The 21,262-nt window shown below is 44.0% G+C and overlaps 1 protein-coding gene across 3 annotated transcripts in view; it reads right to left on the minus strand.

Annotated features, from left to right (window-relative positions):
* The window catches only part of LOC126298605 (plancitoxin-1-like), a 35,421-nt gene extending 14,839 nt beyond the window's left edge, over positions 1-20,582 (minus strand). For 2 of the 3 annotated variants that reach the window (XM_049990003.1, XM_049990005.1), the window contains exons 1-2: positions 20,415-20,582; positions 15,356-15,542 (exon numbers count right to left, since the gene is read on the minus strand). In XM_049990003.1, coding sequence (XP_049845960.1) covers positions 15,356-15,542; positions 20,415-20,524 — 297 coding nt within the window. In that variant the 5' untranslated portion in view covers positions 20,525-20,582. Of the gene's footprint in view, positions 1-15,355; positions 15,543-20,193; positions 20,366-20,414 lie in introns of those variants that run through there. The other variant, XM_049990004.1, reaches the window with a different exon arrangement.
* Positions 20,583-21,262: the final 680 nt, after the last annotated feature.

Below are 21,262 nucleotides of genomic sequence, written 5' to 3' on the forward strand. Positions count from 1 at the left end.
TATTCCTCTGGTTACAGCACCAGCTGCGGCAAAACAAAGAAAATGCTTTAAACAAAATGTATGTAGATTTTGCCATAGAATCATAATCTGCAATAAAAAATGGGCATTCCCACTGAAGATTTCGACAAACAAATTTGAATCTTAACTTTTTTTTGGTACGACGTGTAACTTCAGAGATATTTCAAGGTCTTCAGTTAAAATTAACACACTCTATACCTGCACTGTAGTCGTGCTACATTGCATGTACACGGCAGCAACACCCTCCTATGGAAACTTATCGATTCCCCATTATATATGGTAAAGAGAGCTCTAAGGAAATTTGAAGGTAAGTATTTAGTAATACAGGAATTTACTTCCTCAAGAATTTCTGGACACCACTCATAATAACTGCAACACTACAGTCAATTATGTTTAGTACTTTTCAGTATCATACTCACAGTCTGTACTAAACACCATACAGTGATTTTCAGTTTCTGAATTCCTTGATCAGTACAGAAGCAGCAAGAGGGTCTTCTGATTTCCTATTGTTTTAATTTATACAACAATATGGTGTATTCCAGTCATTGAGCATCTTTACGTAATAAAAGGCAGTAATCAGTGAAGACTTTAGATAGAGATAAGTGAGTGATGCCTCCAGGAAATACTAAACTGCTTTAATTCCATGTTCTGTTCCTGAAAATGCCACCTTGACTCACTAAAAAAATTACACTTTTTGACAAATCAGTTTAGCACAGTATTACACCTATGTGCTTCCACCCTTCTTAGGGTACATTTTGGTTGGTTTGTGGGATTAAAAGCACCAGACTACTATGGTCATCGGTCCCTTGTTCCATAAAAACTAAAACCACCCGAAGAGAATAAAAAACGAACAACAGGAAAGACAGCAGACGAAATAGGACATGAAATACTCTGACAGAGACCAGACAAAACAAATTAAAACATACAGTGTGATGGTGGTTGGCCGACCGTAGAGAAAAAGAGGAAAAGCCAACCACCAAGAACACTAACAACTCAGTTTAAAATCACAGGCTAAAAGCCAGAATCAACACTAAAAAACTCAGATTAAAGGATTAAAACCCGCTGCCCGAATAAAACACAAAATCAAGTCCACCATGGCAGTCATCCGATAAAAGAGCAGAGAGCATGTCAGGCATTGCAAAAGTCTGTCTGAGAACGGTTAAAAGGGCCTTGACCACCGTCAAGGACGCCCCACAACGACAAAGAGGGGGATCCTCATGACACAGTAAATAACTGGGCGCAAGTCAGGTGTGGCCAATGCGGAGCCGACAAAGGGCAACTGATTCCCTGCGGTTGGCTCACATGGATGACCGCCACACAGTCGTCATGTCCTTGACGGCACGGAGTTTGTTAGGGGTGGTCAGACCGCGCCATTCAGCATCCCAAAACAAGAGAACTTTGCAGTGTAAGACTGCCCGCAAATCAGCTGCCAGGAGGCCAATCTCCAGAGATGGCGCACTGGTGGCCTCTTTCGCCAGGCGGTCAACAGTTTCATTGCCGGGTATACCAACATGGCCTGGGGTCCAAACAAAGACCACAGACCTGCCGCTATGGGCGAGAGTATGCAGGGACTCCTGGATAGCCATCACCAGACGAGAACGAGGGAAACACTGGTCGAGAGCTCGTAAACCACTCAGGGAATCGCTACAGATAACGAAGGACTCACCTGAGCAGGAGCGGATATACTCTAGGGCGCGAAAGATGGCGACCAGCTCAGCAGTGTAAACACTGCAGCCAGCCGGCAACGAACATTGTTCAGAATGGTCCCCTAGAGTTAGTGCATAACCGACAGGACCAGCAACCATCGAACCGTCGGTGTAGACAACGCCAGAGCCCTGATACGAGGCTAGGATGGAATAAAAGCGGCGTCGGAAGGCCTCCAGAGGGACTGAGTCCTTCGAGTCATGTGCCAAGTCGAGCTGAAGGCAAGGGCGAGGCACACACCACAGGGGTGTACGCAGAGGGGCCCGGAAAGGAGGTGGCACAGGGAAACACCCAAGCCAGGAAAGAAGCTGTTTGACACGTACGGCGATCGGACAACCCAACTGGGGCCGACATTCTGGCAGATGAACGACTGACTGTGGGAAGAGGACACGATAATTTGGATGCCCGGGCAAGCTAAAAACATGGGCAGCATAAGCAGCCAGTAATTGTTGGCGTCGTAACTGCAGTGGTGGGACACCTGCCTCCACAAGTATGCAGGGCTGGTTCGGAAGGCACCAGTGGCAAGGCGTATCCCGCTGTGGAGGATTGGGTCCAGCACCCGCAACGCAAATGGGGATGCTGAGCCATAAGCCAGACTCCCGTAGTCCAGACGGGACTGGATTAACGCCTGGTAAAGCCGTAGGAGAGTATATCGGTCGGCGCCCCACCTGGTGTGGCTCAGGCATCGCATAGCATTTAGATGCCGCCAACATGCCTGTTTAAGCTGCCGAATATGAGGCAGCCAAGTCAACCGGGCATCAAAAACCATCCCCAAAAACCTATGTGACTCCACCACTTTAAGAAGCTCGCCGTCAAGATAAAGCTGCGGCTCCGGGTGAACAGTGCGTCACCGGCAGAAATGCATAACGCAGGTCTTGGCTGCGGAAAACTGAAAACCATGCGCTACAGCCCAAGACTGCGCCTTGCGGATTGTGCCTTGTAGCTGACGTTCAGCAGCTGCAATGCCAATAGAGCTGTAGTAAAGGCACAAGTCGTCAGCATACAGGGAAGCGGAGACAGTATTTCCCACGGCCGCAGCGAGCCCGTTAATAGCTATTAAAAACAGACACACACTGAGAACAGAACCCTGTGGCTCACCGTTCTCCTGGACTTGGGAGGAACTATATGAGGCCGCGACGTGCACGCGGAAGGTACGATACGACAGAAAATTACAGATATAGATCGGCAGAGGGCCCCGAAGACCCCATCCATGAAGCGTAGAAAGGATGTGATGACGCCATGTCATATAATACGCCTTCCGCATGTCGAAAAAGTCCGCAACCAGATGCTGACGGCGGACAAAGGCAGTACGGATGGCCGACTCCAGGCTCACCAGATTGTCGGCGGCGGAGCGGCCTTTACGGAACCCACCCTGAGACGGAGCCAGAAGGCCTCGAGACTCTAGTACCCAATTCAAGCGCCGGCTCACCATCCGTTCAAGCAACTTGCAAAGAACGTTGGTGAGGCTAATGGGACGGTAGCTGTCCACCTCCAAAGGGTTTTTCCCTGGTTTCAGAATGGGGACAACAAGACTTACCCGCCATTGCGACGGAAACTCACCCTCGACCTAAATGCGGTTGTAAAGATCGAGGAGGCGTCGCTGGCAGTCCACTGAAAGGTGTTTCAGCATCTGAGAGTGGATGCTATCTGGCCCAGGAGCGGTATCAGGACAAGCGGCGAGGGCACTTCGAAGTTCCCACTCACTGAATGGAACATTGTACAATTCAGGATGGTGAGTGCGAAAAGAAAGACTCCGACATTCTATCCACTCCTTAATGGAGCGGAAGCCCAAGGGGTAGTTGGCAGAAGCGGAATTCATAGCAAAGTGCTCTGCCAACCGGTTTGCAATGACGTCAGAGTCAGTACAAACTGCTCCATTCAGTGAGAGCACAGAGACACTGACAGGGGTCCGATAGCCATAGAGGTGGCGAATCTTGGCCCAGACCTGCGATGGGGTGACATGGAGGCCAATGGTGGACACATACCGCTCCCAGCACTCCTGCTTGCGTTGGCGGATAATGCAGCGGGCTCGTGCATGCAGCCGTTTGAAGGCGATAAGGTGGTCGATTGAGGGATGTCACTTGTGACGCTGGAGCGCCCGCCGGCGAGCTTTAATCGTTCAGCGATCTCAGGCGACCACCAAGGCACAGTCCGCCGTCGAAGGGACCCAGAAGAACAGGGAATGGCAGATTCGGCGGCAGTACCGATGCCGGAGGTGACCGGTTGAACCACTGCATCAATGGCATCGTTAGAGAGAGGCTCAATAGCGGCAGTGGAGGAGAACAAGTCCCAGTCAGCCTGATTCATAGCCCAATCTGCTAGGGCGCCCAGAAGACTGACGCTGTGGCAGTGACAGAAAGATCGGAAAGTGGTCACTACCACACAGGTCGTCATGCACTCTCCATTGGACAGACGGTAAGAGGCTAGGGCTACAGATGGAAAGGTCAATGGCGGAGTATGTGCCATGCGCCACACTGAAGTGTGTGAAGGCACCATAATTTAAGATCGAGAGATCGAGCTGCGCCAATAAATGCTCAACGATGGTGCCTCGACCTGTTGCCACTGACCCACCCCACAGATGGTTATGGGCGTTAAAGTCGCCCAGTAACAGGAAAGGTGGAGGCAATTGAGCTATCAGAGCAGCCAGGACATGCTGCGCGACATCACCATCTGGTGGAAGGTAAAGACTGCAGACGGTAACAGCCTGTGGTGTCCACACCCGAACAGCGACAGCCCCTAAAGGTGTGTGGAGAGGTACAGACTCGCTGTGAAGAGAGTTCAGGACATAGATGCAGACGCCACCAGACACCCTTTCATAAGCTGCCCGGTTCTTATAATAACCCCGATAGCCATGGAGGGCGGGGGTTCGCATTGCCGGAAACCAAGTTTCCTGCAGAACAATGCAGAGGAAAGGGTGAAGACTGATAAGTAGGCGAAGCTCAGCTAGATGGTGGAAGAAACCGCTGCAGTTCCACTGGAGGATGGTGTTGTCCATGGCTGAGAAAGGCTTGACGGGACTGGGAAGGGAGATTACGCCACTGGGTCACCTGCTGCCTCGGATTTAGCACCTGTGATAATGCTTTCCATGGCGTCTGATGGACCGGCGAGATCGAGGTCCTCAGCGGACGCCAGAATCTCCACCGCATCCTCAAGACACAGAGCTGGAAGGTTGCGGTGGGATGGCTGCCACCGCGAGTTCCTTGGGCTGAGAGCTCTTCTTGGGTTTCTCACGCCATTCCTTGGGTCGCACCGGCTGGGAGGGCTTCACCGATTCAGTCTCCGGGACGGAGGAGGATCGTGAAGCCCTACGACCAGCTGATTGCGGGCACTTACGCCATTGTCGGTCGTCAGGCTTCTCGCTGGCGGAAACCTGGGAAGTGAGGGACCCAAGGGGCCCCTTGCGAGTGTGAGAAGCCGAAGAAGTTGGACACTTCTCCGGCTTAGAAGTGGGGACGGACGTCCCCGATGGGTGGGATGGTGTTGCTCCTGAGGTAGGTGGCGCAGGAGCAACCCAGTGGGTAGAGCCCCCCACTGGCGAGGGGACAGGAGGAGTTTTACTACTCGTCGATCCGGCCACAATTGGAGAAACAGACGGGGCTAGCACAGGTGTTGTAGCAGCAGCGTAGGAAGATGGCATTCTCACAGGATGGAGTCGGTCGTATTTCCTCTTGTCCTCAGTATAGGTTAGTCGGTCCAGGGTCTTGTATTCCATGATTTTACGCTCTTTCTGGAAAATTCGGCAGTCTGGCGAGCAAGGTGAATGGTGCTACCCGCAGTTGACACAGATGGGAGGCGGGGAACATGGAGTATTGGGATGTGATGGGCGTCCGCAATCTCGACATGTGAGGCTAGAAGTTCAGCGAGAAGACATATGGCCGAACTTCCAGCACTTAAAGCACCGCATCGAGGAGGGATATAGGGCTTAACGTCACATCGGTAGACCATCACCTTGACTTTTCCGGTAATGTATCCCCTTTGAAGGCCAAGATGAAGACACCGGTAGCAATCTGATTTTCCTTCGAACCCCGATGAACGCGCCACACGAAATGTACACCTAAGCGCTCTAAATTGGCGCGCAGCTCTTCATCAGACTGCAAAAGAAGATCCCTATGGTAAATAACTCCCTGGACCATATTTAATCTCGTATGGGGTGTGATCGTAATGGCAACATCCCCCAACTTGTCACAAGTGAGTAACCGTCGTGACTGGGCAGAGGATGCCGTTTGTATCAGGACTGACCCAGAGCGCATTTTTGACAAGCCCTCCACCTCCCCAAACTTGTCCTCTAAATGCTCGATGAAGAACTGAGGCTTTGTGGAGAGAAAAGACTCCCCATCAACCCTCGTACAAACTAAGAAGTGGGGCGAAGAACTGCTACTGCCATCCTGAGACTTATGTTCCTCCCACGGTGTGGCCAGGGAGGGGAACGTTTTCGGATCGTACTTCTGAGCGTTAAACTGAGCACGAGAACGCTTAGAGACTGCTGGCGGCTGGCCACCAGCGAGACGATGTACCACGCTTCATTGCGGGTCATCCGCCCTGATGCCACCTACTCCGACCAAGGGCCCTCCCCACGGGCGCCACCCAGCCACGGCAAGAGCCACCTGGCAGGATGGCCGTTGCCGGGAGACCTGATACCCCAGGAGGATAGGCATCTACTCCTTGGCATACGTGGGGAGTTAACGCCGCAGGCATCAGTAGAGCGATCCCTGTGTTGTCAGGGGGCTACAACCAACAGGGTACATAGCAGCCCCACCACAACGGACTGGCTACCGTGCTGGATGTTAGGTAACATGTGGTCCATGGTCGCCGTCGGTGCAGAAAGAGGCACTGCACAGTGCAAGGTGTTATCTGCACGCAGAAAAAGTCATGCCCAAGAGATGGAGAGCAGACAGGACTGCAGTTCAATGGTGTATAATCTGACGAAAGGTCTGATCGCAAGATGGACACAATGCACCAAGTAAGGCGCCCTTCCCCAATCGGCTCGCTCTTCAGAAAATTTTGAGAGATGGAGGTCAAACCCAACAGGGGACCATCATATAAGGCCGAAAAGTTTGAGACTCCTTTTAGTCGCCTCTTACGACAGGCAGGAATACTGCAGGCCTATTCTAACCCCCGAACCCGCAGGTGGCAGGGTACATTTTATAATATGTTATTCGCCACAAGTGAGTATCAAAACTTCATAAGCGAACCCATGCAATTTAAAAACTAATATAGCAGCGGCATAATAATCGGCATTATTATAAGCATTATTCTCAATATGTAGCTAAGAATCCAGACTATTCATAAAAGTGTTATGATGCTAGCTACTTAAGGGCACCATAGCTTGCATGCCACATTTGAAGGATTAATGCAGGATGTTTCAAAAAAGGACATTACGTCTTTGAAAATTCATACGAATTAATTCACACTACCTACAGAGGTGATTGTAGGGTCAATTTGTAGAGAAATACATAAAGTTTTGTCTCACTTAGTTCGGTAGTGCCAAATCACACCATAAGGAGTGCTAGCAGGAGCTGCGTTGAAGATGGCTGCCTCCACTGGATGCTAACTGTGAGTTTTGGCTTGAAGAATTGAAGTTGGTGACAACAGTTCAGTGTAATTTCTGTACCAAGCACACCAAAGATCCTCCTAAACTGAAGGTTTTTTGTGCACTTAGCAAGAACAAAGTGTACAGTTCCTTTTTTATGTGAGAAAACTGTCAACGGGGTAGTGTACCTGGATATGTTGCAACAATTTTTGATACCACAGATCAACAAGAATGAAATGTTTACTTCGTGCAAAATGGTGCATCACCCCACTACCTGGCTGATGTCCAGTATTTTCTCTGTGACTGCTTTCCAGGTCAATGGATTGGCCGTGATGCGCCAATTGCATGGTCCACATGTTCCCCAGACCTGACACCACCCAATTTTTTTTTTTTTTTTTAACATGGGGATTCATCAAGGATATCATGTTTGTACCTCCTGTGCCAGCTTCTCTACCTGAACTTAGAGCAAGAATTTACGCAACCACTGAGCAAGTTACACCTGCAATGCTAGTGAGTTTGGGAAGAAACTGACTTCCGATAGCATGTGTGCAAGATAACCAACAGAAGCCACATAAAACATCTTTAGTTTAAGGTACAAAAAACTTGATGTGTTTCTCTACAAAATACACTAAACCCAGTTCTATATCTTCTTTCAATAAATTTATATGAATTTTTAAATTTGTAACGTCCTTTTTGAAACACCTTGTATTAATGTTTGTATGAGTACTGAGCACCACTCAGTAATCACTGGAGTTACTCAGTAGCTTAAGATATTTAGGACCAAAGTATTTTGTATTTGCAATTTGTAATACCTATGGTTCTTAGTGTATGTAATTTATAATTAATGCCACTCACAAAATTTGTTCAGCTAATGATCTTTTCATCATGATGGCTTATCACCATAAAAGTGTGATTCCAATACAGCATTTTGTTTATGATGGCATTCATTAATGATCCCTAACATTGCTAAATACTGATAAATTGATTGAAAATTAAATTTATAAATACTGAAGACTGTATAAGATATTTTACTGTTTTTTTAATAACTTGCATTTAACATTTATTATGAAGTTTATTTACAACTGCAAAATCTTTCTGACGTTAGGTGCATTAGGTATGTAGTTCTTACTTATCGGGTTAATGAAAATTTGTGGCGGACTGGGACCCAAACTTACATCTCCCACTTGTCACAAGGGGTTGCCATAACTGCTTCAGCTATCCAAGAATGCTTCCAGAACTGACCCAAACTTCCAAATGTCATACTGTCTTGGACCCCATCACTAACAACTTTACTTGGATTCCCACCACAAGTTTTCAAGGGAACAAACATATTCAACATTAGTGTTTTGCTCTTCATTTTGTCTGTTGGGGCTTGTAATACTTATTTTTAACAATGCTTCAAGAGTGTTGAATATGTTTGTCTTCTTGGAACCCTGTGATGGAAATCCAAATAAAGTTGGGGTCGATGGGTTCATAGACAGCTTAGGCTGGTCCTCGAAGTGTGCTTGGATAGCCAAAGAGGTTAAGGAGACTGTTCATGACACATGGGGGTTTCAGTCCCAGTCCAGCCGAAGTTTTCACTTGTCGTCAATAGGTAACATCTTTGTAGCTAATGCAGTTTTTTTTTAATATCAGAAAGATTTTGCAACTACAAACAAATTTCATACATTTAGTACAGATGGTAGATTGTCACCAATGTCTGTTTCTTCAGACATTGTTAAAAATAAATAGCATTTATTACTAATTTTATCATTTATTACTAATTTTATAGATGATTAAAAAATACATATTAATTTTTTTAAAAAAAAAAAACATTATTATGCACAGAATAAATTTTGCCAATAACATAGCAACATTACAATCGATGAGCAGCTGAAAGGTTGCAAAAACTATTTGCAACCCTGCATCTCTCAGTAAATAATATAGATAATAAGATACACAGAGCAAGCCCAATGATGAGATAGGGTTGGTTGGTTGTTTGGGGGAAGAGACCAAACAGCGAGGTCATCGGATTAGGGAAGGAGGGGGAAGGAAGTCGGCCGTGCCCTTTCAAAGGAACCATCCCGGCATTTGCCTCGAGAGATTTAGGGAAATCACGGAAAACCTAAATGAGGATGGCCAGATGCGGGATTGAACCGTCATCCTCCCGAATGCGAGTCCAGTGTGCTAACCACTGCGCCACCTCGCTCGGTGAGATAGGGTCCTTAGGTTCAGGTACAGTGACAAAGAATTAAATCCCAGCAATATTCTTACAGCCACATCCACTCCATTTGTATTTACTCATGTTTTGCCCTGTGATTCGTCAGATTACTTTCTGCTTCAGGGAAAACTGCATGTGTGTATATGTTGCACACGGTTTCAATAAGAATTATAAGTGGCATTCAAAAAGAAACAAGCCAGATGCACAATTACAGAAACCAGTACCTGTATGTTGGAAGTAATGACCCTGGCTGTTGAGACACTTGTCCCACTGTGGCACAAGGCGTGAATGGCTGTCTCAAAAAATTCCTGGGCCTGCGATGTTAACCAGTTCCACATGTACAACTGGACATCGTTGTCCGAGGGGAATCATTTGCCCCCCTCAGACCCTTTTTAAGGGGACTACTAATGGCCCCCTTCTGATTCACTTCGTGTAGCACAGGACAACAGTGAATGCCCAGTGCTACTCACAAACCTTGACCACTCTTTGCCAAGCGATCAAATCAAAATGACCAGGCAATCTCACCCGTGAGGTCATACTGCTCCACGACAATGCAAAGCCTCATATGGCCAACACAGTCACAGCACTCCTGCAGAAATTCAAATGGGAGGTTCTCCATGGGACTCCTCGATGGACAATACCAAGGCTGGCGAAGGTAGCACTGGTTGATAGTTTGTAGGCTGCTCAAGGAGTCAGTACACAAAAGAAACGATTCCCTGGGACACAAACGGATATACTGAAGTGCACGAGAGATGGCCACCAGCTCTGCAGTGAATACACTGCAGTCATCCAGCAAGAAATATCGTTCAAAATGGCATCTGTGGGCGTAGGCGACGCCAACATGACCATCAGCCATTGAACCATTGGTTAAACCACTTCAGAGCCCCAGAACGTGTCGAGAATTGAGAGGAAGTGACAGCAGAAAGCAGCAGGAGTAACTGAGTCCTTAGGGTCATGTGAAAGCTCCAGATGAATCTGTGGCCTATGTGTACACCATGGGGGTGTATGCAGACGGACCTGGATGGGAGGTGGTAAATGGAAGGACTCCAGTTCAGACAGAAGGGATTGCATGCACATCGCAATTGACAACGCTGACCTGGGCCACCGATGCGGTAGATGAACTGCCGTGTGTGGAAAAAGGAGACGATAATTCGGATGCTCAGAAGAACTACAAATGTGCGCAACATAAACTGGTGAGCAGTTGTGAATGTTGGTTCTGCAGTTGAGGGACTCCGGCCTCCACAAGGATGCTGGCCACCGGACTTGTCCCAAAAGCTCCTGTCACTAGGCAAATGCCACAGTGGTGCACTGGGTTGTTTACACGCAATGCTAAGGGTGCTGCCAAACCATACATTAGACTCCCATAGTCAAGGCAGGATTGAACAAGGGCTTTGTAGAGCTGCAGCAGAGTAGAGCGATCTGCACCCCAGTTGGTGTCGCTCAGGCAACGGAGGGCATTGAAGTTCTGTCAGCACTTCCACATACGCTGTGGAAGGTGAGGTAGCCAAGTCAACCGGGCGCCGGAAACCAGTCCTAAGAATCAATATGTCTCCACTATAGTGAGTGGATCGTCACGAAGGTAAATTTCTGGTTCTGGATGAACGGTATGATGCCGACAGAAGTGCACGACACGACTTTGCGGCCGAAAACTGGAAGCTGTGGGCAAGAGCCCATGACTGCGCCTTGTGGATGGCTCCCTGTTGGTGCCGCTCAGCAACACCAGTGCTGGTGGAGCAGTAAGAAATGCGGAAGTAGTCTGCAAACAGAGAGTTTGAGATGGATGGCCCTACAGCTGCTGTTAGACCATTAATGGCCAGTAAAAATAGTGATACACTCAATACAGAACCGGGTGGGACCCCATTCTCCTTGATATGGAAGGCACCAACTCAGACACGGGAAGGACGGAGTGACAGGAAATTCTGGATAAAAATCGGGAGTGGGCCTCGGAGACCCCACCCATATAACGTGGCAAGGATATGATGTCACAACGTGGTGTCATATGCTTTGCTTAGATCAAAAAAAGACGGCAACAATGTGATGGTGCCTGGAAAAGGCTGTTTGCATGGCAGACTCGAGGGACACAAGATTATCAGTGGTAGAGCACCCCTAGTGGAAGCTGCCCTGATATGGAGCCAGTAGGCCATGTGCCTCCAGGACCCAACCCAACCACCAACACACCATACGTTCCAGCAGCTTACAAACAACATTGATGAGGCTGATGGGATGATAGCTATCCACATCAAGCAGGTTTATGGCAGGATTGAGCACCAGAATTATAGTGCTCTCCCATCATTGCAATGGAGAGACGCCATCGCACCAGATCCGGTTGAAGATGGCAAGGAGATGTCACTTGTAGTCAGATGAGAGATGTTTAATTATATGGCTGTGGATCCAATCAGGTCCAGGAGCTACGTTGGGGCAATGTGCAAGGGCACTGAGGAGCTGCCACTCTTTAAATGGGGTGTCATAGGATACACTGTGGCGTGTAGTGAATGAGAGGACTTTCCTTTCAATCTGCCGTTTGTGGGTGCAAAAGGCTGGGGGGGGGGGTTAGTTCTCTACCGCAGAGGCTCGAGCATAGTGCCCGGTAATCGTGTTTGCATCAGTACATAACACGCCATTTGTGGGAACACCAGGAACGCCTGTTGGGGTCTGGTAACAAAAAAACACCTGATCTTCGTCCAGACTTGGGAAGGTGACGTATGGCACCCAATGGTGAACACGTACCTCTCCCAACACTCCTGTTTCTGTTGTTTCATAAGCTGGCGTACATGGGCATGGAGTCACTTAAAGGCTATCAGATACTCTAGGGAAGGGTGTTGCTGTAGAGCTTGCCGACGCTCTGTAATTGCCTCAACGACTTCTGGCGACCACCAAGGGACTGTCTTTCGCTGGGGGCACCCTAAAGAGCGAAGGATAGCATTTTCTGCCACAGAAACGATTATGGTAGTCACCTGCTTAACCATCACATCAATATTACCATGTGGGGCAGTGTCACCAGTGACAGCAGAGGTGAAAGTTTCCCAGTCCAATTTGTTTAAAGCCTATCTGGGCAGGCATCCATGGGCCTGATGCTGGGGCAGTGACAGGAAGGTGGGGAAGTGGTCACCACCACACAGGTCGTCATGTGCTCTCCAGTAGATAGATGGGAAAAGTCATGGGCTGCAAATTGATGCAGAGTAACTACCTCGAGCCACACTGAATTTAAGAGGCAGAGGTCGAACTGAGGCAGTAAAATTTTGACATCTTTGCCTTGGCTAGTAAGCACGATGTCACCCCACAAGGTGTTATGGATGTTAAAATCTCCCAAAAGTAGGAAAGGTTTATGGAGTTTATCAATCAGTGCAGCCAATGCATTCAGGGGTACTGCACCATCTGGAGGAAGATATACATTGCAGACAGTTATTTCCTGCATTGTCAGTATTCTGACAGCCTCAGCTTCAAGAGGGGTTTGAAGGGGCACATGTTCACTACAGAATGAGTTTAGGACATAAACACAAACTCCACCTGACACACGATTATAGTCGCTATGGTTCCTGTAATATCCCTTATAGCCAAGGAGGGCAGGGGTCCCCATTGCCGGGAACCGGATTTCCTGACGGGCAATGCAGACAGCAGGTGTAAAGCTTAACAGTTGCCGTAGCTCAGACAGGCGGTGGAAAAAACCGCCGCAATTACACTGGCGGATAACATCATCCTGAGACTGGAAAGGCATGGAATATTCAATGAGACATTTTACGACTCAGGATCACCTGCTGCCACCGATTTTCTGCCTGAGCAGTCTATATCCATTGTGTCTGAGGGTCCAGCGAGAATCTCCACCCCATCTTCAGATGCAAAACTTGTAAGTAGCGGTGGTGTGGGTGCCACCACAAGTTCCTTGTTCTTAGGGGTCTTCTTTTTCAATTTCTTGTGCTGTTCCTTGGGCTTCCCTGGCTGGTAGGACTTCACTGAATCAGCCTCCGGGACTGAGGGTGAGCGTGAAGCCCTACGACCAGCTGCTTTTGGGCTCTTCAGCCGCTGGTGGATGTCATCTTTCACACTAGCAGAAACCTGGGAAGGGAGTGACCCAAGGGACCCCTTCCTAGCAAGACAAGCTGAAGAAGCCTTATGCTTCTCTGGCTCAGAAGTGGGAACTGAAATCCCCATTGGTTGGGGGGGCATTGCTCAAAAAGTAGGTGGTGCGGGAGCAACAGGGAGGGAAGTGTCCCCCACCATCAAGGGGGCAGGTGTAGTCTCCCAGTTCTGAGAGGTGACAGGAATTCGAGAAACTGATGGGGTGAGACCCGTTCTCGTAGCGGCAGCGTATGAGATGGTCATATGCACGGGATGTAGGCGCTCAAATTTCCTCTTGGCCTCGGCGTACGTCAGTCAATCTAGGGTCTTATATCCCATGATTTTACTCTCTTTATGTAAAATCCTACTTAAAAGTAAAATAGCATAAGTGACAGTGCATTATTTTATTGCAAAAATATAAATATATTGATATGAACTTTAGCATACCATGTGCTCATCATTATCTATTGCACCAAATTTTCATTGTTTCACTATTAATTTTGTATCTAATCTAATATAGCCTTTTGATACCTCTCTGTGTCAGATGTGGCATCATTTTGATACAATGTGACATTGCCATTGTGGAGGATTAAAGTGATCAAAGAATTGTTGAAAAGGTTCTTTATCTGCATATGGATCACAGAACACAATAAATGATGACCATTGACAGTATAAATGTATGTTTACAAGTACACTTTTATCTTCTCTCCAAGACAGGTCAATACGATTTTATGGCACTGAATCATTGTCAGTGCAGTATTGAACCAACTGTTAATGTTATTTCATAATATCTGTATCATTTTATTATATTACTATTCTCTAGCATTAATTGTATTTGTACAATTGTATTGACACATTCCACATCTGGGCGAATCACTCGCATGTACGGTAAAAATAAAATCAGCATCATTTTTTAACATACATGTACAGTAGCATGTATGAGCACAGAGACCAAAAAAGAATAATTCCAGCAATTCCCGGATTGTTGCCACCCTCTACAGTGACTATGTTTTTTAGCAAACAGAATATCACTTTCATGCAAGCCAGAAACTCTTCAACAGGTAAGGTCCAGTTTCGAAACTGCTGTCAAAACAGAAGCTGTTTTCCACTGGTGGACTTTAATTTGCAAGTGTATGGTGGCATTATGTTCACTGAGTATACATGTGGTAAACAATAGTTCACATTGATAACAAGCTATTATAATGCAGTGTATCTATAGCATTTGCAAGTTTTTGATAAGTCACTTTTCTCTTTAATATTAATGATGCACATTGTATACTCTCAACAGTACTATCTGTTCAGATGTGATACACTGACACCACATTTATATATGCGCAGTTCACAAACCCTGCAGTTCCATAAACACAGCTATATTTCATTCAAAGCTAGTGAAAAGTTTCAACAACAACCATGATATTAAACCTTTTCCTCCATGAAAGCATCAACTGAAGTGTGTATAGGTGGCCACTAACATGGACAATGTTACCGCACTATGATTTTGCTTAATAATTAAATTCTGTCAGATTAACCTACAATTTAAAGTTAGCCTGGAAAACAAAAATATGTTCACAAACAAAGAAAATTATTTTTGCTGTAATCTTCAGAAATTACACAGACTATTGTCCATTATGTCAGTTCACAACATGAGACATATTACATGAACTAATGACTGTCGACATTGAACACAGAAACTGTCATGACAACATAATTGGATTCTGCAAAAGTGAGTGGCATTCCATAAGGTAGTCTTTCAAGTAATATTATTTTCATACTGCAATGAATTGAAGTTCTGATATTTTGACTGTATGAAATTAACACAGAGAAAATGCTATAGTAACAGGTCTTACTTGATTTAAACATGACTCATACAGCTGACTCATTGTCCTGCCAGGCAGTGAATCAGTGCTGTTGACTGATTTTGAGGATAAAACCCACCCTTTGCTTGCATTGGATGTCATGTATAGATATGCAAGGCCATTTCTAATTAACACATTGTCTGAAGCTTTTATCTTTGGCAGCTTATAAATGACGTACCTGTTGACAAAAGTACATAATCACAATACAGAAAATATTTTATATGGAAAAAGCATTTCTCCCTGTATATACTGCCTTTAAAAACTCTCACACTACTTAGACAAGACAGTGTACGTCACATAATTAAACAAAGGACACAGATAAGAATCTAATACATGGATTCCAATCCCCAGGCAATCTTTCCAGTGTATTGCACAATGTACACCAGATGTCAACTTCGTTCTGTGATTTAACGATGTTGTGGCATATGACACTGTATGTGTGCAAACAGGAAGATAACAGAACACCACTAATATATTTTGTGTATATAATATATGGGATAATTGTTTGGAGCAATTCACCCATAAGCAAAAGCTGTTTTATAACACAGAAGAGAACCATTAGAGCAATTGAAAATACCACGCACAGAAACTCTTGCAAACCCCCTTTCAAAGCACTCCCAATACTACCACTGCCATGCCTGTACATTCTTGAGATAATTACTTACATCAAGAAAATTTCAGAAGCTAAACACAACTTACTATGTACAAATCAAGCAATCCACACATATGACATCAGGCAAAAATCAGACCTTCACAGTGAGTATGCAACCACAATTCAGACAAAATGGACCACTGAAAACTGGCAAAAGCTTTACAATAAATTTTACCATCACATCAAGAAAATAAAAGAAATACAAAAATTCGAAGTGGCTTTAAAAACATATTTGCAAGGCAGGTGCTATTAGACTGTAAATGAATATCTGTTGACATAAATTTGAATTATTTCCGTTTTTGTATTATGTATCCAAAATTGCTTTTGTGTCTATTGTACTATATGTTAGATTGTACTATTACTTTAATATATTATTTTTCAATTATTTGTTGCCCTGTATCATGTGCTTCAAATTATTTATGTTATGTAACATCCATTAAAAACTGTGTCCTTATGCACAAAGTAAGCGATACCATATATCAGAGATATGAGGAATGGACGCTTTTTAAAAATAGTAAATAAAGCAGTCTCGCTTGTAGACTGAGTGTCTTTTTCCCATTTTGCTACCTATGAATCAAAGTCTCTGCCTGCTTTACCTACAACAGAATCTATGAGATCATTACATTTAATATCCCTACAAATTGTTAATCTCAGGTATTTGTACGAGCTGGCTGATTCCAATGGTGACCTACTGATATAGCAGTCACAGCATATTATGTTTTCACATTTTTTGAAGAGCATAACTTTACATTTCTAAATAGTTAAATCAAGTAAAACTATGAAATGTGACCAAATATTTTTGTAGTTTTTTTCTGACAACATTTCGTTATAATTAACTGCTTCATCTGTAACAAGTCTGAGGCCACTATTAATTTTCATTAAAGTACAACACAAACACTAAGGGTCCTGACACACTTCCCTGAGGCACAACTGCTGTTAATACTACACCTGTCATCAATTCGCTGACCAAAATAAATTGCCACACCCTCCCTACCAAGATATCTTCAATCTCGTCACAAATTCTGTTCAACAGACCCTTCTCTATACAGTCATAGTTTTGTTACTAATCATCAGTTTGGTATCAAGTCACATGCTTTTCGGAAGTCAAGAAATACTGCAGCAGCCTGACCACATTGATCCCTAGCTTTCAGGATGTCATGTGAGAAATGTGCAACTTGTGTTTCACGTGAGCAATGTTCTCAGAATCCGCACAGGTTAGTGCAGAGGTGGTCACTGTGTTTGAGATATCTCAGTAAGTTTGAGCTCAGAACATGTTTTAGGATTCTGCAGTTGATACAGAACAATGATATCAGACGATATTTTTTTAGATCACTACTACTACCTATCTTGTAGATGAGTGTGGTCTGTGATTTATTTCAACTGCAGGGTACTTCCCCCCCCCCCCCCCCCCCATCCGAGATCTACAGAATATAATTGTTAAAATTCTTCTAGTTACTACTACTTCCCAAACTTTACAGTAATTCTCCTGCATACCTTGCTGAACTAGCGCTCCTGGAGGAAAGATATTTTAAAGAAAGAGCTTTACCTCTGACTTGGGTTTGTTTTCAGAATGAATATTTCTTTGCAATATACTTTCTCCCAACAGTGTTGGTCCACCAAGGTATTCTGGGGAGATTTTGTGAAGTCTGGAAAGTAAGAGAGAGGAACTAGCAGAATTGAAGCTGTGAAAGTGAACTATAAGTTGTGTCTGCGTAGCTCAGTCAGTGCGAACATAGCATATTGAAATCCACCTAGCAGTGCATTTAATCTCTTGTTAAATTTGTGTTACAAACTGCCCCCAATTTTAAAATAATATTAGCACCCATAACCTTACTCTCACATAAAATTGAGATAAGTAGGGAGTCATAAGAATATTTTTTTGACTTCTGCTGTAAGTTTATACAATGAGAATAACATCAAAAAATGGAAATAATCAATACTTGACAACTTCTAGCCAATATTTGAGGTTTCTGAAGTTAGTCTCATGTTCCATGGATCATTTGTACAATTAATCATAATGATGTGGAAATAGTCACTTTATATTCACATTACACATTCATATGTAGAAATAGCTGTAAGTCGATCATCTACAAAATAGAAGGTGTTGTCAAGGAGAAACTTTCTCAGTTAGTTTTCAAATTTAACTTTGGTGTCTGTTGAACATTTTGTATCACTGGATAAGTGATTTGTATCACTGGATAAGTGATTAAAATTTTTAGTAGCAGCATTGTGCACATCTTTTTGGGTTAAAGAGTGGTACTGCACTGCCCCCCCCCCCCCCCCCTCACCACCACCACTCCATGAAATCTTGGTTGTGGCGACAGACTGGTCTGTAGCACAGCCCAAGGTGTATGTTATGGTGGAAGGTAACAACTTGGTTGTGAGTTGGTAAAGCCAACAGATGTGAAAGTAGAAAATCTGGTTGTGCTAACAAATTGGCTGATAGTTAAGCCTAATGTTTAAATCTGTACCAAACTGAAAGCTGGAAGGGCAGCTAAAGAAAACAATGTGGAGTAATGAATAGCATTTTTCCTTCTGGTATTGTAATTATGCACATCATTGTTCCTTTTGAACTACAGTGGGTCATTTACAACAAACTTCATGTGGGAATAAATATGCTGTGAGGCAGTAGTCAAGATGTCAACAAGATGATCATGGATGAGCATGGAATATTATTCTTACGGACATTACTGAATGAAAAGTACACAAAAGGAGTTCGAGAATGTTTCTTTTTTCCAGTTTAAGTTCTTATCAATATAGGCACATAAAAATTTGGATGTTTCTATCCTAGTTATTATCTTCTCACCAAATGTTACACTTATCATTGGTGTAGTACACCTACATGTGCAGCACGGAATATTTGTGTCTTTTTTTAAAAAACTGAGAGTGACACCAATCTCAGAAAACCACTCAATAATACTTTTAAGAGCATTATTAACAATTTTTTCTGCTGCTGTATGTACGTTTGGATTGATTGCAGTACTGTCATCCACAAAAAGAACTAATTCTACTGTATGTACAATAGACAGAAGAACTGTAGTGGACCTAACAGAATCAGATGCTAAATTTAAATATACATACAGATTTAGGTAAAAAAGCTAACACAAACAGTCAACATGCAATCATATTTTCAATGCAAAAAAACATTATCTTGTAAATAAAATGAAACATGATACAATCACAGCAAATTACTGGAAATAAGATTCGCTGCACATGGATATAACTAAATTAAATGTGTGACAGACTGCACATACGATCAACAGTTTTAATGCTTGCAACAATCATTCTTATGCCACCTGAAACTGAGGCTGTTCTCTAGTAAGAAAGTAGACGATCCACTGTAAAGAGTACTGTGCAAAAATGAGTAGATATTAAACACAGCATACTGGTTAATCCTATTATTGGGACATGATAGTATACTCTATAAAGAGTACTGAACTGTTGCAGCAGCAAGGGATCACTGGCAATGGATAACACCGGCAGATGGAAAAGGGCAGGCAGGAAGATAACGTGGATTAACCAAAGCATTCAACACTCCTTTGCCAACTAAGCACCAAACTGTCGACCACTGACCTAGCCCGTACTTCAGGCTATACTACAGATCAGACTGTCATCACAATTTATGTTCCAAGAACTAACCCAGACACAAACGAAATATTGTCAGTGTTCTGTTCTCATTTTGCCTGTGGATATATGAAACACACCATGATGAGGCCGACATTTAGTATCAGTAGGTTCAGTTGACCCGATAAATGGAGCAAAACTTCAGCCTGATGAAGGAAATGTACAGTGTTTTTACAAAGGTGCCATTCTAGCATTAACCTTAAATCCTTAGGCAAACCATAGAGAATCTACATGTGGATGTCTGGATTGGGATTTTTTTTTTTTAATCCCACTCCAGCTGATGGCTAGTCTAGTGTGAAACACTGTGTTCCCCCATTCAGCAAGTACCAATCCCACACGATGTTTGTGAATCCAAATCCATCAGTGTCGTATGGCACTTTTACGGTAGTCTTCGAGCTAAGCCATCCGACAATGTCTTCACAAAAGAACACAATGATCGCGGCACCGTTAACCTGGTCGTTTAACTCAGTTTCTTTCACGTTCTTACACAAAACATTAGTGAAATAGACACGGCATCTCGTTCTGTCTAGTTTTTGTTTTCAAATAAAATTACTTGAGGCGGAAAATTTGAATGAACTTCCAATCAAAATTTAGTGTGCCAATTAATTTAACTTTCTGCTCTTGCATACTCTTATCAGTTTCAAAACTTTCAAATCAATAAATTCAAAACTTAAATATGTAATGCAGAGTTGCGCCGAGCCTGTGACTCAGACACCACTCGCAAAAGCATGACTTTCCTAGTGGGTACCGTTACATTTTCCCCACAAATCTCACCAGTCAACTGCATTATTTTCTTCATCAACACACCGCACTGATTCTTGGTAACAATCTGACATCACCACACTCAATGCTAAAATAAAAATAAACAAGTCAACCACAAACATTATTTTTTTTAAATTTGACAGTTCGTTCCACTATTCGTATTTAATCGACATTAGTACGACATTCAATCGATACTATTCACAGCCATCGACTTTTTATTTATTTACTCTACCTTCGAAAGTTATTTGGAGCGCTATTGGATACGTCAATGTATATTTTAAGGTACAGGGTAAATTAGAGTTTGAAAATTCATAATACTGTACAATTCTGCGAAATTAGCTCCTGTGTCTGGACCCTGACGTGCATTTACAGCTCGGGATTATGGAGCGAGGCGAGCACAGGCAGGAATCTCAGTGATTTTTGCGTGGCGCGCAACACAAAGCAGCTTGTCGTTTATAACCAACAACTTTCATCGAAATGATATAAAAATACACTTAAGTTAAACGCATTTTCAAAAGAAAGATATTCTGTTATGTATATTATATGACATGGTTGTTCTCTGCTGGTGACCTGATTCCAACTTAAGATCCTTTTTTACTGTTATACTTCTAAGTTCTTTAAAAGAAAGAACTTATCGCTTTTGCGTCAAGCTTCCCATTACATTATACACTTCAGCTTCTCTTCTTCCAGTTTTATTTTCGTGCATACATCTTTTCTCCACAACTTGTCACTATACGATGAGCAACACATTTCTCATCGACTCTTCTATCTGTGGAAGCCAAGCATTGGAAAATAGTTCAGCTACATCTGACATACGTAGCTGAGGCCGTATTTTGCATACTTTAGCTCTCATCCCACCA

This window comes from Schistocerca gregaria, chromosome X (assembly GCF_023897955.1).
Source record: "Schistocerca gregaria isolate iqSchGreg1 chromosome X, iqSchGreg1.2, whole genome shotgun sequence".
Taxonomy (NCBI): Eukaryota; Metazoa; Arthropoda; class Insecta; order Orthoptera; family Acrididae; genus Schistocerca; species Schistocerca gregaria.